The sequence below is a fragment of the Sorex araneus genome, chromosome 2 (assembly GCF_027595985.1).
Source record: "Sorex araneus isolate mSorAra2 chromosome 2, mSorAra2.pri, whole genome shotgun sequence".
Lineage (NCBI taxonomy): Eukaryota > Metazoa > Chordata > Mammalia > Eulipotyphla > Soricidae > Sorex > Sorex araneus.
The window spans coordinates 259,319,904-259,336,643 of NC_073303.1; the positions used below are offsets into that span (position 1 = coordinate 259,319,904).

The 16,740-nt window shown below is 56.1% G+C and overlaps 1 protein-coding gene across 1 annotated transcript in view; it reads right to left on the minus strand.

Annotated features, from left to right (window-relative positions):
- Window positions 1-10,103: 10,103 nt before the first annotated feature.
- The window catches only part of ADRA1B (adrenoceptor alpha 1B), a 49,498-nt gene continuing 42,861 nt past the window's right edge, over window positions 10,104-16,740 (minus strand). The window contains exon 2 of the mRNA XM_055127132.1: window positions 10,104-10,684. Within this exon, the coding sequence (XP_054983107.1) occupies window positions 10,116-10,684 (569 nt within the window). The 3' untranslated portion in view covers window positions 10,104-10,115. The remainder of the gene's footprint in view (window positions 10,685-16,740) is intronic.

The window sequence follows — 16,740 nt, forward strand, 5'->3', positions numbered from 1 at the left end:
CACCGCGTGGTTGCTGCCGCTGCCGCCATTTTCGCTCAGAAAAATGGGGTGGAGAGGGAAAAAAATCCCTCCCCGGGCTGCACGAGGTTGTAGTTCAGTTCGCAGTCAAAATGCATGGCTCCAAGAATCTGCTCTGGTGCCAAAATGGGTTAGGAGACCTCAGGATCACAGTCAGTAGGCGGGAGGCTCTGCTTCTCGTGCCGCGGCTCTTGGTTCATCTCTGGGTGGAAGCTATACTATCTATTAAGCTCTGAAATTTATTTCATAGAGGTAACTATAATGTTGGGCTGGAGCAATAGCACAGCAGGTAGGGTATTTGCCTTGCATGAGGCCGACCCGGGTTCGATTCCTCTGTCCCTCTCAGAGAGCCCAGCAAGCTACTGAGAGTATCCCACCCACACAGCAGAGCCTGGCAAGCTACCTGTGATGTATTCGATATGCCACAAACAGTAACAACAAGTCTCACAATGGAGATGTTACTGGCGCCCGCTCTTGAGCAAATCGATGAGCAACAGGATAACAGTGATGATGACAGTGATGGTGTATGTATTATCTTAAATAATGGAATCTTTAAAACTATTCAGTTCTAGGGGCTGGAGTAAGAGTACAGTGGTTAGGGTGCTTACTTTGCTCATGGAAACCCGGCTTCCATCTCCTGAGCAATGCTAGCAGTAATTCCTGAGTGCAGGGCCAGGAGTAACTCCTGAGCATCACCGGTGGGGCACCCCCAATCAATCAATCAGTCAATCAATCAAAATCTTAAAATTCAGTTCTAATTTCGTTTTGTTTTTGGGTCACACCCGGCGATGCTCAGGGCTGACTCAAGGCTCTACACTCAGGAATCACTCTTGGCGGTGCTCGGGGGACCATATGGGATGCTGAGAATCGAACCCGGGTCGACCGCGTGCAAGGCAAACGCCCTACCCGCTGTACTATCACTCCAGCCCCAATTCAGTTCTAATTTTTAAGATGGTGATAGGCATAACTTACATAAGCAAAAGGTGGGGATTTTTTTTCTTTGGTGTTGTTGTCTTCTTTTTTTGCTTTTTGGGTCACACCTGGTGATGCTCAGGGGATATTCCTGGCTCTGTGCTCAAACCTGGCGGTGCTGGGGGATTGTATGGGGTGCAGGGGATCCAACCTGGGTTGGCTACTTGCAAGGCAGGCAGCTTACCCACTGTACTAGCACTCTGGTCCCAAGCACAAGTTTTTAAGTTTACTTATTAATATACTGTGAAGGGGTCTTGGGAGGAAAGTGAATTGTTTCCCTCTATATTCAGTCAAGAAATGTTTGTTTCCTCAGTCCAAACCTCAAGCATTATACTGGGAACCTAGAATTGATAATCCTTTTTAGGTAGCTACCAGACAGGTAACCAACAATAGCAGTGCAGCATGAATTCATTTTCTTAATTGATTGAACCTAAACCAGAGATCGTTGGATTGACTATTTTTAGAAGAGACATAAAATTTGTTTCTTGAATTTATGCCCAAATGAGGTTATGTGCACAATTTTGCAAGTCAAAATTTCAATATACAAAAATAAATATTAACCATTTTTTAAAAGCTTAAATATTTTACTATTTAAAGAAATTGGGGTGGGGGTAAGGGAGCATGCCTGGTGGTGCCTGGGGCTTACTCCTGGCTCTGCACTCAGGGATCACTCCTGGTGGGGTCCCAGGGGACCGTGTGAGGGACCAGATAGGGTGTCAGGGTCCAAACCCAAATCAGCCGCATGCAAGGTGTGTTGTAATATGGTTCTGGCCCTATGTTGAAATTTTTAAAATGCAGGCAGAACTTATAAAATGTAAGTGATAAGAAAAAATGTAAGTGATACAGGTTCTTAATGACCTCCAAAAAATCTTTTTAACAAACTCTGGTGAATAGTAAGACTGAGTAATCCCTGAGCACTGCCAGGTGTGGCCTTAAAACTAAAAGAAATGCAGACAGGAAAAGGGAAGGAAGGCACTGGGTATTCCTAAGTACAGCCCAGGAAGTGAGAAACAGACGGCTTCCTCCTAGCTGTCTCCGCGTTGGTTCCTGGCCCAGAGAGCCTTCTTCCTTACAAGCAGTCCGCCAAAGGAAGGACAAGCTTTCAGGGAGAGGGCCGTCCTGTTCTTATTTCCCAAGGCCGAGACCTCTCTGTCTCGTTTACAATCGTAAATGGGTCGGTGAACGTCCTGTTACCTCTCGGTGAATGATCCTTTTCAGGAACGTGTGCACAAAACGCTGAGTAACCCTGAGCCATGATGAGTTAAGAAATAGCGACACTTCTGGAACTGCCTCCAGGTGTGCTGTGAGGGGGACATTGCTGTGTCTGGTCTTACCTAAAACACAGAAAGTGACGTGCTTGAGATAGAAAAAAAAAAGAATTTTAGGGGCTGGAGTGATACAACAGCAGGTACTTGCCTTGCATGCTGCCCACCTGGGTTTGACCCCAGGCTAGCCCTAAGGTCCCCCGAGCCTACCAGGAGTGATCCCTGAGTGCAGAGACAGCAGTAAGCCCTGAGTACCACTGGGTGTGGCCCCCAAAGCAAAACAAAATGCAAAATGAAAAGGAGAAAAGACTTTTTTTTTTTTTTTTGCTTTTTGGGTCACACCCAGCAATGCACAGGGGTCACTCCTGGCTCATGCACTCAGGAATCACCCCTGGCGGTGCTCAGGGGGACCATATGGGATGCTGGGATTTGAACCCAGGTCGGCCGCGTGCAAGGCAAACGCCCTACCCGCTGTACTATCACTCCAGCCTCAAGACTTTAATATCAATACAACTTAGCATGGTAAGTGCTCAATAAATGATCCCCATCAGTATTACTGCTGAAGTTCTCAATATGATCACTGCTAGGGTGAGGAAGAATGTTTGTTTTTGTGCCACACCTGGTTCTGGTTCCGAGCTCAGGGATCAGTCTTGGTGGAGCTCGGGGGACCACAGATGGTGTTGGGGGCTCAAACCCGCGCAGCAAGTTTTTCCGGGGGCCACAGCTATCTGTGCTCAGGGCTTGCACCAGGCTCTGCACTTTGGGATCACTCCTAAAGTGGGTGCAGGGGACCATACGGGGTGCCAGAGATCAAACCCAGGCCAGCCACGTATAAGGCATAACCACGCTATTAGTGCCCTAACCACTCTACTCTCTCTCTCCCCAGCCCCCTTGACACGATGATTCTATTTATTTATTTAGACTTTTTGGGTCACACCCAGCAATGCCCGGGGGTTACTCCTGACTCTGCACTGAGCATATAATACTCCTGGCGGTGCTCGGGGGACCCTCTGGGGTGCCAGGCATCCAGTCCGAGTCAGCCCCGTGCAAGGCAAATGCTCTACCCGCTGTGTTATCGCTAACAGGATGATTTTAAATCTCTAGTCAAACCACAACACAGTAGTTGCTCCCTCTCGCTGCGCTTGCATTTCACAAGCCATTTCACTTCACTCTATTTATTTGTTGTGGCTGGAGGGTCACACCCGGCAGTGTTCTGGGGGCTATGATGTTGCCAGGAACGAAACCCAAGACTCCTGCAGGCCAAAGCATGTGCTCCAGGTCCTGAGTCACATTCCCCCCCTCCCCCCTCCCCCCGCCCCCGCCTGCAAACCACAGCAGTTAAGAACGCTATCTTCAGAGTTTATTTTATTTATTTATTTTTTCCGGGGTTTTGGGTTTTGGACCACACCCAGCTCTGGGCTTCTGGTTTTGCGCTCAGGAATTACTCCTGAGTAGTACTCAGGGGACATTTGAGGTGCCGGGATTGAACCCAGGTCTGCTGCTGGCTGCATGCAGGGCAAATGCCCGACCCATTGTACTATCGCACCAGCCCCCCCTTTTTTTTAATTGAGTTACTGTGAAATAGACTCTTACAAGGCTGTTCATGATTAGGTTTCAATCAGTGTTCCAACACCCATCCTTCCACCAGCGTACGTGTCCCAGCACCAGCGTCCCCAGTTTCCCTCCCATCACTCCCCTCTCCACTGCAGACTCGCAGCTGGCCTCTATGGCAGGCCTTTTTCTCCTCTCTTTCTCTTTCCTGGTAGCCTCTATTTATCTCTTTCTCATCTCTCTTTTCTGCCTGAAAGTATAGCAGAGTTGTAGAGTTTGGAGAAATTTTTCCTGAAGGGCCAGGTGGCCAATATTTGTGATTCTGAGGGTCACTGGGTCTCGGCTGTGCGTGCCAGACTACCTGGTCCTGTGGTCCAGGTTTCAATCCATTATTGACAAAAAGAAGGTGTTGGCTGGATTTGGCCCCGACGCTGAAGGTCATCAACTCTTGACTCAGACCAGAACTGTGGCATCAGACATGCCACCGAGTACCAGTTTAGCCGCCACTAGTCTGTAAACCTGGAAAAACTCCTGAACCTCAATAAACCTCAGATTCTCCATTTTTTTTTCCTTTTGGGTCACACCCGGCAGTGCTCTGGGGTTCCTCCTGACTCGGCACTCAGGAATTACTCCTGGCGAGGGACCACATCAGGTACCAGGGATCGAACCCCAGTCGGCTGTGTGCAAGGCAACCGCCCGAGCTCTGCTGGGAGCACCTCCCGAGTCCAGAGCAGGGTGTGGTAGTGCCTGAGCACAGTGGGGGTGTGGCTCCTCCAAACCAAATAGAAAGCATGACGCAGGAAGGAAGCTCTGGGGCCAGCCAGTGGGCCCCGGAGGGTTCTGTGTCACCTGTGGCGCCTTGCCTGGCTCCTCACTGTTTCTCAGTAAACTGCCCTTTCCCGCAGAGCCCCGAGTCCTTCAGAGCCCCAGCACGCCTGTGCCCAGCTGGACACAGTGGCCAGCCAGCCAGGTGGCCCTGTGCGGGCTCTCCCTGCAGAAGCCCTCTGCTCTCTCTTTCCAGGTGCTTCCGGGTGAGCCCAGTCCTCAAGTAGGACGCACACCCCACTTCTAGAAAGAGAGGGGGCTCCCAGATCCCCTGAAGCCAGCACAGACCCCGAATTAAACACTCCTAACCCAAGATGGAGTCACGAAATTTGCTTACAAGTGGGTGGGCATGGAGAGCATCATGCCAAGTGAAATGAATCAGAAAGAGAGGGACAGGGGCTGGAGCGATAGCACAGCAGGTAGGGCATTTGCCTTGCACGCGGCCGACCCGGGTTCGATCCCCGGCATCCCATATGGTCCCCCAAGCACTGCCAGGAGTAATTCCTGAGTGCAAAGCCAGGAGTAACCCTGAGCATCACTGGGTGTGACCCAAAAAGCAAAAAAAAAAAAAAAAAAAGAAAGAGAGGGACAGACATAGAAGGACTGCACTCATTGGTGGAATATAGAATAACGTAATATTAGACACCCAAGGGCTGGAGCGATAGCACAGCAGGCAGGGCATTTGCTTTGCACGTGGCCAACCCGGGTTCGATTCCTCCGCCCCTCTTGGAGAGTCCGGCAAGCTGCTAAGAGTATCCTGCCCATAGGGCAGAGCCTGGCAAGCTCCCCTTGGTGTATTTGATATGCCAAAAATAGTAACAAGTCTCACAATGGAGACGTTACTGATGCCTGCTCGAGCAAATCGATGAACAACGGGACAGCAGTGCGACCCAAGGACAGTGGACACAAGGGCCAGGAATCAACTACATAGCTGGCCACTTGCCTCATGTGCTGGGGGAGAAGGCAGTTGGAATAGAGAAGGGATCACTAAGTCAACGATGGTTGGAAGGATGGTTCAGGATTGGCACAGCGTACAGGTGCCGAAAGTAGACAAAGGACCCATGTGATAGCCGCTCAGTGTCTGTATTGCAGACCATAATGCCCAAGAGGAGAGAGACAGTATGGGGGAAATTGTCTGCCATAGAGGCAGGGGGAGGGTTGTAAAGAGAGGGGGGGATACTGGGGACATTGGTGGTGGAGAATGTGCGCTGGCGGGGGGAGGGGTGTTCGATCATTGTATGACTGAAACTCAAACATGAAAGCTTTGCAACTGTATCTCACGGTGATTCAATTAAAAAAAAATTAACCCCCCCAACCCGTGTTACTAGAATATCTGGCGGCTGCTGAAGCATCAGCCAGCGTGGATGCGTGCATCCAGGCGTTTTATTTTTTTTGGGGGGGGAAGGATGTGCAGCGGAAGCTGGCCCCGGGCGTGTTTTATTTTTTTGGGGGGGAGATGTGCAGAGGAAGCTCACCCGAAATTGCCAGAGCATTTCTGTACCTGTACACTCGGGGTGCTTCCCGCGTCCGCCAGCAGACGGCGCTCCGCGTCGGGGCAGAGGTTCGGGCGGCCGCCTGGGTGCCCGGGAGCCGCTCCGGGGCGCAGCTGGAGACGCCCCAGACCCGGGCGCACGGCACCGCGGCTCCTTGTAGGGGAAGATAAACCCGAAACCGAAGTCAGCGGTTCCCGAGCCTGCTGGGGGGCGTGTGTGGGTAACGGAAACCTCTCGCCCGTTGGTTTAAACTTGAATTCTGGGGCTGGAAATAGCACAGCGGGGAGGGCGTTTGCCTTGCACGTGGTGACCCGGGTTCGATTCCCAGCACCCCATATGGTCCCCTGAGTACCGCCAGGGTTAATTCCTGAGTGCAAAGCCAGGAGTAGCATTGCCAGGTGTGACCTCCCCCAAAAAACAAAAAACAAAAAACAAAAAAACCTTGAATTCTGCAAGCGGGCGCTGCGGGCGTCTGCAAGAGCGCAGGAGGGAGAGGCGGGCGCGGGAAGCCCGGTGCAGACTGCTGGGCCTCTCCTGGTGGGCTGGAGGCTGGGGGTGCCTCTGGATCCGGGATCCGCCTCCCGGGCCTCAGCCCCGGCGGAGCAGGGCAGCCTCCTCGGAGCCCCCTTCCTCCTGCTGTCCGTTAGGTCACGTGGGTCCCAGCAGGCTACAGGCTTCTTCAGGTCTCCCCAGTGGCCTTTACTCTTCATTTCGCTGCCCCCTGCATGTTGCTCCAGGGCTCACCCAGCTGTCCCCTACCTTTTAAAGCTGCAAACTCTCCTGCGGGGCAGAGGGCGGCCCCCTCCCTTCGTCTCTCACAGTGCACACCGCGCGCGCTCGGTGCCACGCAAAACGCGTCCTGGGCCCCGGCGGGGCCCCAGAGGCTCCCAGGTAGGGCGGTGGCTCCACCAGGCAGCGAGCCCAGGAGCAGCAGCTGTTGAGAGGGTTCTAGTCGGGGCTCCCTGTCCCCTGGGATATTGGGGGGGGGGGCAAGAACCGAGGAGAAATCTAGCCTGTTAATGTCTGCTTTCCCCCTAGTTTATATGACATTCCCCCCTCTCAATATTTCCTAAGGAGGGGCTGGAGAGATAATACAGCAGACAGGGCGTTTGCCTTGTATGCGACCCACCAGGGTTCAATCCCTAGCGTACAAATGGTCCCCGGTATTGCCAGGAGTAACCCTGACCATCGTTGGGTGTGGCCCCCAAATAAAACCAAACAAAAATGTGGGAATATTGAAAACTGCAGATGTAAGGTTGCCCCCGCCCCTGGAAATAAAAATAGTGCTCACTCTGACCAAGTTCTTTTCAGATTTGTCTCATAACAACCTTGTGAAGGAATAGAGACTTGGGGGTAGGCCAGAGGAAGGAGGGGGCAGTGAATGGGTGGGGGGACCCTGTCCCATACCCCCAGTTCCCTCTGGACTCTGTAATCAGGCTTTTCTGGATTACGCTGCACATACAGTGCTCTCTGAGCACTACACCCAACTGTCCCATCTGCTTCGGGTTTCTCTGTTCCCCGCCACTGTTCTTTCCAGGAGCAAGAAAAAAAATAAAACACTCTGTTGGGAGCATGGCACCCCCGAGAAGGTGGCAGAAGGGAATGGAAAGGTTCCAAGGGGTCACAAGAGGGTCAGTCACGCCAGTCCCGATCCTGTGTGGTGAGGTTACATTCCACCTCCGTGGAGAAAGGTGAGGAGCTTAACCCAGATAGAGCTAGAAAATGTGGTTTAGTTCAGGCCACCAGTGGCTTGGAGCACTCATCACTGTCACTGTCATCCCGTTGCTCATTGATTTGCTCGAGCGGGCACCAGTAACGTCTCCATTGTGAGACTTGTTACTGTTTTTGGCATATCGAATACGCCACGGGGAGCTTGCCAGGCTCTGCCATGCAGGCGGGATACTATCAGTAGCTTGCTAGGCTCTCCGAGAGGGTCAGAGGAATCGAACCCGGGTCAGCTGCGTGTGAGGCAAATGCCCTACCTGTTGTGCTATCATTCCAGTCCTGGAGCACTCATAGGAAGCTTAACATAAAAGAGTTCCCGGAGGCTGGGTGGAAACAATGCGATTTTTAAAGACTTTCCTTCCCAGAAGGAACTTCCAGCAGAGTTACACACAGGTCTGTGATACTGAGCCTCTGGTGACATTCTTTTCTCCCCTGCTGGGAAATCATAATCCTTTTATTGGAGAGGAGGGTTTTCCTTTTCTTTTTCCTTTTTCTTTTTGGTATCTGGGCCACAGCCCGCGGTGCTCAAGACTTACTCCTGACTCTGTGCTCAGGGGTCACTGCTGCCAGGGGCAGAGCCCAAGTGGGCCTACCTGCTGTTTTCGCTCTCCGCCCTCCCTTTTCTCTTGAAAAAACTTCATGGAGGGGGCTGGAGCAATAGCACAGCGGGTAGAGCGTTTGCCTTGCACGCGGTCGACCCAGGTTCAATTCCCAGCATCCCATATGGTCCCCTGAGCACCGCCAGGAGTAATTCCTGAGTGCAGAGCCAGGAGTAACCCCTGTGCATTGCCGGGTGTGACCCAAAAAGCAAACAAACAAACAAAAAAACAACTTCATGGAGGGGCTGGAGCAACAGCACAGCGGGTAGGGCATTTGCCTTGCATGCGGCCGACCCGGGTTTGAATCCCAGCATCCCATATGGTTCCCTGAGCACCGCCAGGAGTAATTCCTGAGCGCACAGCCAGGAGTAATCCCTGTGCATCGCCAGGTGTAACCCAAAAAGCATAAAAAAAAAACAAACAAAAAACTTCAGGGAGAAAGGCGCCCCTCTGTTTTGTTCCCCATCTTTCATTCCTTTGTGTAGAAAGATGGACCAACCCCATCCTCGGGCAGCTGGGCACTTTTCTCTGGCCTCTCGGTCCATAGCAGCACAAGGTGGGGCTCTGGTTGGGGGACTCTCAACTCGCCCAGGTCACCTCCTCCCGGATGAGACCCACCTCTCTCCTCTCCCCCGCGTGCGCGCCATCTAGCAGAGCCTCAGAGCGAGGCGCCGGGCCCAGGTGTTGCTTGTTTACCGGGGTCCATGTCTTACCTAGAAAATCCTGCAGTCTGGATCGCGGTTTTCAGGTCCTGTGGACGGGGCAAGCAAGGGCATGTTTGTGGCTGAGGCATGGGAGGATGGAGAGGTACAGACCTTCCCTCCCTGCCTGGGGGGGGGGGTGTCCCACCTCTCTCTTGGTGCTGGTCTAGGAGCCCCAACTCGAGTGCTGGGGGCGGGGGTCCTTAGGGATCAGGCTCTGGGCAGGTCTTTCTAGTCAGTCCTGTGTCACCCACAACCTGCCGATCAAGGGCAGGCAAGCAGGGGATTAAATGCCACGTCCGCGGGGGCGGGGGGGGGGGGGCGGTAGAGGAGTCGTGTCAGTTTCAGCCCCAGGTTGGGTTGAGCTCAGTCTGGGAGTCAGGAACCCCCCCCCCCCCCCCGCCCCGCAGTCAGAAATCGGGGTCCTCACCCTGGGAAGAGAAGAGGAGTGAACGCACGCACGGACGACCCCCGCCACGGGCCCACCCATGAAAAGGACTCAAAGGCGCACAGGAGAAACGACCTTTAATGTCCCCCTCGGTTCCCAGCCCCGCCCAAGTGCCACGGTTCCGAGCAGTTCGGGGAGGGGGCCGGGGAGGTACAAAGCCACGAGACAGACCAAGGCCAACCACCCCCACCCCGCCCGCCCCCGCCCGCCGGCCTCCCGGGCGCCCCCCACTCTCTCTGCACACACACGCGCACATGCAGACACACGCACACCTCACAGACGCACGCACGTGTACGCACGGTTAAATACAAGCACCGGGGCGCTATGTACACGGCGGGGCGGCGGGCCCCGGCCGCCCCCCGACCCCCACCCCAGGCTCTCAGCATGCTCGGGCCCCCGGCTCTCCGCGGTACCTGGCACCCATGCCCCTGCCAGAGAGAAGCAGCAGCGCTCCCCGCCCTCCCGCCCTCCCCTCCCCGACGTGGGTCTCCGCGCGCGCGGGGGTCCCCTCCCGCCCCCTAGAACGACCCGGGCGCCAGGGGCATGTTGGTTTTGAAGCCCGGCTGCCCGTTGGCCACGTCGGCGTCGCCGGCCGCGTCGGGCAGCGGCGGGAAGGCGAGCAGGGGGCCGGCGTCGGGGCGCGCGCGGCGGCCGGGGGGCTCGGGCGGGCCGAGCAGCGCGCCGGGCGCCCTCCAGCCGGGGAAGGCGCACAGCTCCAGGCCGCCCGGCGGGGGCGCGCCGCGGCCCGCGTAGCCGGGGCTGGGCGAGGCCGACGGCAGGGTCCGCTGGCTGCCGCTCAGGCAGCTGCCCGTGTCGTCCAGCGAGTCCCGGCGCGTGTGCGAGCGCTCCAGCGAGCCGCCGCGCGTCCACGGCCGGTAGGTGTAGGCGCAGCCGCCCAGGAGGCGGCGGCGGCGGCGGCGGCGGCGGCGGGCCCGGCACTGGCAGCCCAGCAGGCGCAGGAAGGCGCGCTTGAACTCCTTGCTGGAGCACGGGTAGATGATGGGGTTGAGGCAGCTGTTGAAGTAGCCCAGCCAGAACACCACGTTGAACACGGGGTCCGGGGGCTTCAGGGTGGAGAACAGGGAGCCTGCAGGGCGGGCAGGGACGGACAGAAAGACAGACAGCAGTGCGTCAGTGCTCGGCGCTCGGTCAACTCCCCCCCAGGCCGCTCCCCCTGCGGGGGGCCTGTGCTTGCTCCCCCCCCCCCCCCGTCCACCCCCATCTCCCGCTAATCGCCCCTGGGCGCGCCGGCATCCACCCGGGTCTTGCACATCTCACCGCTTCCCACCCGGGTGATCTCGCGCGGCACCCAAGACTGCGCCTCCTCTTTGGGGTCTCTAGAGGCCCCGTGCTGGCTTTCTTTTTTCTTTTTTTTTGTGAGTGTGTATGTCTTTTTGGATCACACCCGGCGATGCTCAGGGGTTACTCCTGGCTCTGCACTCAGGAATTCATTCTGGCGGTGCTCGGAGGACCATATGGGATGCTGGGGTCGAGCCCCGGGAGACTCCCTGCAAGGTGAAAGCCCTCCCCGCTGTCCTATGACTTTGGCCCCGACCTGGCTCTTTTGACGGTATTACTCCCTGGTCCACAAAAGCGCCAGGAGGGAGCTGTTGCTCTATGCCCGTGGCCACGATGGTATTGTATGAAAGACCCCCAAAGGAGAGGTGGAACTTTTGAAGAAAACGAAGTCAGGAGGATGACAAACACAGGAGGATCTGGCTCATCTGTGGTGCAGAGAACCAGGGAATGCCATGTAGTAAAGGGGAGGATGCTGAGATCACCCCTGACCCCAGAATATAGGGAGAAGGGCAGAGCAGGAAAGAAATCGAGGGGGTTGGGGGGAGAAGAAGCAGGATGGATGTAAGGGCAACCAGGGGTCGGGGGCCTCAGCATCCCACATGCCATCCCATGGTTCCCTGGGCAACACCAGGAGTGATCTGGAGCGCAGAGCCAGGAGTAAGCCCCGAACACCCCCAGGTGTGGCCCCCAAACAAAAATAAAAAAGTGCCTGTCAAAGAGGCAGCTGTGGGGGGTGGGAAGGAGGGAACCTGGGGACCCCGATGGAAGGGGGCTGGGACTGGTGCTGGAACACAATATGCCTAAAACTCATCTATTCGTAACTAAGTTTCGGTGTCTTAATAAAACAAAAAAAATGATAACGCGTTCACTTGAAGATTATTCTTTCTGCTTTGTTCTGTTTGGGAGCACACCTGGAGGGCTCAGGAGGGGTCCTGAATTGTTGGACATGGTGCTGCTGACCATTTTATAGACGGCAGGACAGTATGAACATGCCTTCCACACACACCGGGAACCCGAAACACATGTGTGACTGGCTCTACTGGAAGGTCCCCAGGGCAGGCTGTTGTTCCCTAGACCTACCACTCGGGGGCAGTGTGGGTCCGGCCCGGCTTCGCATTCTCTGCATATTTCTGTCCTCTCCCTCCCTCTCTGCGGCCCTCCAGGCGCGGCCAGTCGCCACTGGGATTGGGGGGGATCTGGTGCTTTGTCTCTTGCCCCAGCGGGAAGCTAAACTTAATTAATGTCTGAGTCTCTCTGGCACGAAGGAGGGTGGGTAATAGGAGTCTCTCTATCCACCTCCCCTCCTCCTTCCCACCCAGACCGACCTTTGGGGACTAGGGAAGCTGCCAGTGGTGAGAAGGGGTGGGGCGGGAGCAATAGGACAGCAGGGAGGGCATTTGCCTGCAATGAGGCTGACCTGGGTTCGATCCCCAGCATCCCATATGGTCCTCTGAGCACCACCAGGAGTGATCCCTGAGCACAGAACGAGGAGTAACCCCTGAGCATTGCCAGGTGTGACCCAAAAAAGCCAAAAAGAGAGAGAGAGAGAGAGAGAGAGAGAGAGAGAGAGAGAGAGAGAGAGAGAGAGAGAGAGAGAGAGAGAGAGAGAAAGAAGGGGTGAGGGTCCTGTGTGCCTCTCAGTTTACTGCTCTTTCCAAAAGGGGCCCGAATGGGCCTGAAGTGGGTTCCAGGCGGGGTGTATGCGGCACTCATGCTTTCTGGGAGGAGGAGGATGCCGGCCTATGAAGGTGGCTGAAGGGGTCAGCCTCACTGCAGGGGTTAGCCCCCCTCGCTCCCCAGCTCACACTAGGACTTGCTAAGCACCCCTCACTGCTTCACGGTCACTGAAGGCTCTTCTGTAAACCACCGACTCTTGTGGCTCTCAACTGCTTTTTAGTCTATTATGATTGTCGTTGCTGTTATTTTTGGGCTGAAGCCACACCTGCCTGTGCTATCCAGATACTCCTGGCTCTGTGCTCAGGGATCTCACCTGGTGGTGTTCGGGGGACCGGATGGGGTTTGAGTCCACTTGGCTACAGGCAAGGCAAGTCTTTGCCCCTTTGCTATCTCTCTGGCACCACGACTGCATTTTTATTGAATTTTTAGTTTCAAGGGAGCTTTCTAGGCCGGCCTCGCCTTGCTTGTTGTGCCTGAATGAATGTCACGGTATAGAGGAAAGTCAGTCGAGAGGACAACAGGGCGGTCTGTCCGGGCGGCCCAGACGGGGCGGGCCGAGGGCGGGCTGGAGTGTGTGGTCAGGACTCTGAACAGGACAGCTCTCACCGCAGAGCCCGGCCGGGTGCAAAGTAGGGGCTCCCTAATTATTGGCTGGGAGGCCAGAGGGAAACCGATCTACCCACTCTCGGACCCTGGAGAAGTGGCACAACAGAGGGGCTGGAGTGATAGCACACACAAGAGTCGGTGGTTTACACAAGGGCGTTTGCCTTGCATGCAGCCGACCCGGGTTCGATTCCCAGCATCTCATAGGGTCCCCTGAGCACCGCCAGGAGTAATTCCTGAGTGCAGAGCCAGGAGTAATCCCTGTGCATCTCCGGGTGTGACCCAAAAAGAAAAAAAAAAAAAAGAAGTGGCACAGCAGGAAGACCCTGTGACAGTCTCTTCACCCGGGGCTCCCCTCTGAGAAAGGGGCCATTAAGTGACATCGTTATTGAACAAACGTCCAGTCACACGAACCTCTATGCTGGCGTTCCCAGCATGTGTGCTTAGGGACTCCTGAGGGGTGTAGCGGCCCCCCTCAGAATTATGAGGTCTGGTCCCAGACCCCCTCCCGCCACTAAAGCAGATGCTGTAAGCCACACAGTGGGTGTTCTGACACTCACCAAAGGGATTTTTACACGCCAGTTTGGAAAGGGCGCAGCGGCTCTGGGTCTGAAACAGCCCTGTGTGAGCTCCGCTGTTCAAGTATCAGTTAGAACCGAAGGGGACTAGAGAGTCACTTACAGCCCCGGATCAGGTGACACACAGTATCACCCTGGGCTGATATGGGTGGAGGGTGGTACAGTGAGGGCAGCCGCAGCAACAGGAGGCCCCTGGCTCCCCTCTGATGCGTCTGGGGGGCGTCCTCTTGTGCGAGGTCTGCAGAGGTGGGGGGGTTGCAGAAACCCAGGGACCCCCGCAGGTAGGGGAGCACTCTATCTCAGGGCTAAGGCCCCGCCTGTGCCTGAGGCTGGTTAGGAGCCCACCTGGGCCAGCACTCCGCAGGGCCTGGGTGGAGGCGGGGGTGAGGGTGGGGGAGTAGGAGGTAGGAAGTGAAGAGGGGCGCGCACGCACTGCACGGGGGTCTGCCCTGTCCCAAGAGGGGGCAATTTTTTTTTTTTTTTTTTTTTTTGCTTTTTGGGTCACACCTGGCGATGCTCAGGGGTTACTCCTATCTCTGCACTCAGGAATTACTCCTGGCGGTGCTCAGGGGACCCTACGGGATGCTGGGAATCGAACCCGGGTCGGCTGTATGCAGGGCAAACGCCCTCCCCGCTGTGCTATGGCTCTAGCCCCAAGAGGGGGCAATTTCAGGAGGTGGGGCAGGGCTGGGTGAAAGCGGGGGCCGCCCGGCCAGCGCTGGCCTCAGTCTCCGGGCACGTGTGTGGGCCTGTCCCCAGACCCCTACAGCGCCCACCACCCCCCGCCCCTGGGAGCCAGCTGCCAGAGAACACAGCGGGTGGGGGGACAGGGCAGGCACGCGAGCTGCTCCCCCGCATCCCTCCCCGCGGATGCGCGCCCCCTGGAGGTAGACGGGGAAACAGCAAGCCGGCGGGAGCGGCTGCGCCTCTCTCTGTGTGCGTCTTAGAGAACCTTGGATCGCCTGGATTGCTTTGGCCAGTGGGGAGCAACCCCAAGAATACTGCTTAAGGACCAGAGCAGAAGGACGAGAGAGCCCGTGCTTATCGGGTCGGCGGTCTTCGACTCAGTGGCAGCTCCGTGACGAGGTGCGTTGGGAGGAGGCGGAGTTCCACACAGGTGGGAGACAGGTGACGCCTGGCAGGTTACAACCTCCCGGGTGAGTTCCTGAGACCCCCAGTGCCTCCTGCCCTTGCCCACTTAGTGTGGGGCAGAAGCCTGGATCCTTTTGGTATTATTATTATTTGGGAGGGGCGGGGGGCGGGGCCACAGCCAGTGATGCTCAGGGGTCCCTCCTGGCTCTGCACTCACTCAGGAATCGCTCCTGGTGATGCTCAGGGGACCAAACCCGAGTTGGCTGAGTGCAGGACCAGCGCCCTACCTGCTGTCCTGTCACTCGGCCCCCGCTCTGGGTCCCTTAAGGATGGCCAGATCCAGGGGCCCTCACTGCCGGGTGGGGTGAAGGCTGCACAGCCCTGGACCCTGACAGGCGGCAGGAGCGCGCCTCTAAGATCTGGTCCATCCGGGCGGCCGTTCTGGGACTCCCAGATTGCAAATTCCATCTGGCTATTCCCACAGTCAGTACCAGACCGTGCAGTGACCTCGAGGGAGCCGGTGGGTGATCAGACCATCTCGATCAGCTCGTAAACAGAGAGGAATTCCTTTTCTGACACGCCTCATATTAGAAGCCTTCGTCTACACCTACAGCCAAGCCAAGTCTTGCACCCGCCACCCCCCCCCCACACCTCCCCAGGCTGCAAGTTTGGCCCAATAAAAACTGGAAACGTTTCGCACACTTGCTACTCCTTTCCGCACCAGCCTTGTAAAGGAGGTTTCCTTTGGATCTGGAAATCCCCACGGAGGTTTTCCCACTTCCCTTTGCCATTTCACCCTGGGATGAGATCATGAGTCAGGGCCGGCAGACGCGGGTGTCGCTGGGTCCCGCAGACCGAGGCTGCATTTGAGAGTGAGAGCGGGAAATAGTCCTCATGGCCGCCAGGAGAGACCGTCTGGGGAACCCTTAGCAACGCCGGTTACAAACACCGGCACGCGCGGGCCTTCCTGCAGCCCTGCTGCTATCAGATCTCATCGTACAGATGAGGAAACTGAGCTTTTTTTCTTTTTTTTGGGTCACACCCAGCGATGCACAGGGGTCACTCCTGCCTCTGCACTCAGGAATTACCCCTGGCGCTGCTCAGGAGACCATACGGGATGCTGGGAATTGAACCTGGGTCGGCCACGTGCAAGGCAAGTGCCCTACCCGCTGTGCTATCACTCCAGCCCGAAACTGAGTTTAAGAGATGAACAAAGTCACAGCGAGGAAGGGGCAAAGCCAGGATTAAAATCCAACTCTGAGATTTTCTCAGAGGTTCTCACTCAGTGCTTCGTACAAGAGGAAAGACGCTTCTATGCATCCCCCAAGCACCAGGCACTTTCTCCCTCAGCTGAGAATAATCCTTCCGCATCATCAGGGCAAGTTATCTGAACCTGAACCTAAAATGTGGCAGCTGTCCCTTTGTACCTTGAACTCTTAAAGGTACATCCCCGGAGATGCATGTGAAGTAGAGAGGGCGAGGTGGGGTAAAGGAGAGGAAGGGAGGGAGAGGGAGAGAGGGGGAGAGAGGTAGGGAAAGAAAAGAAAGAGAAGAGAGAGGGCGAGAGGGAGAGAAGAAGGAGGGAAGGAAAACAAGAGAAGAGAGAGAGAGGGGGGAGAGAAAAGTAGGGAGAGAGGGGGACTGGGAGAGAGGGGGAGAGAGAAGAGAGAGGGAGTGAAGGAGGGAGAGGATGGGAACGAAGAGAATAGAGAAGAGAGAGGGTAAGAGGGAGAGAGGAAGGAGGGAGAGAAGAGAGTGGGAGAGAGAGAGGGATCAGAGAGAGGGAGAGAGAGGAGAGTGAGAAGAAGGAGAGATGGAGAGAGGGAGGGAGAGAGGAGAGAGTGAGAAGGAGAGAGGGGTGAGAGAGGAGAGAAATGTAGGGAGAGAGGGGGAG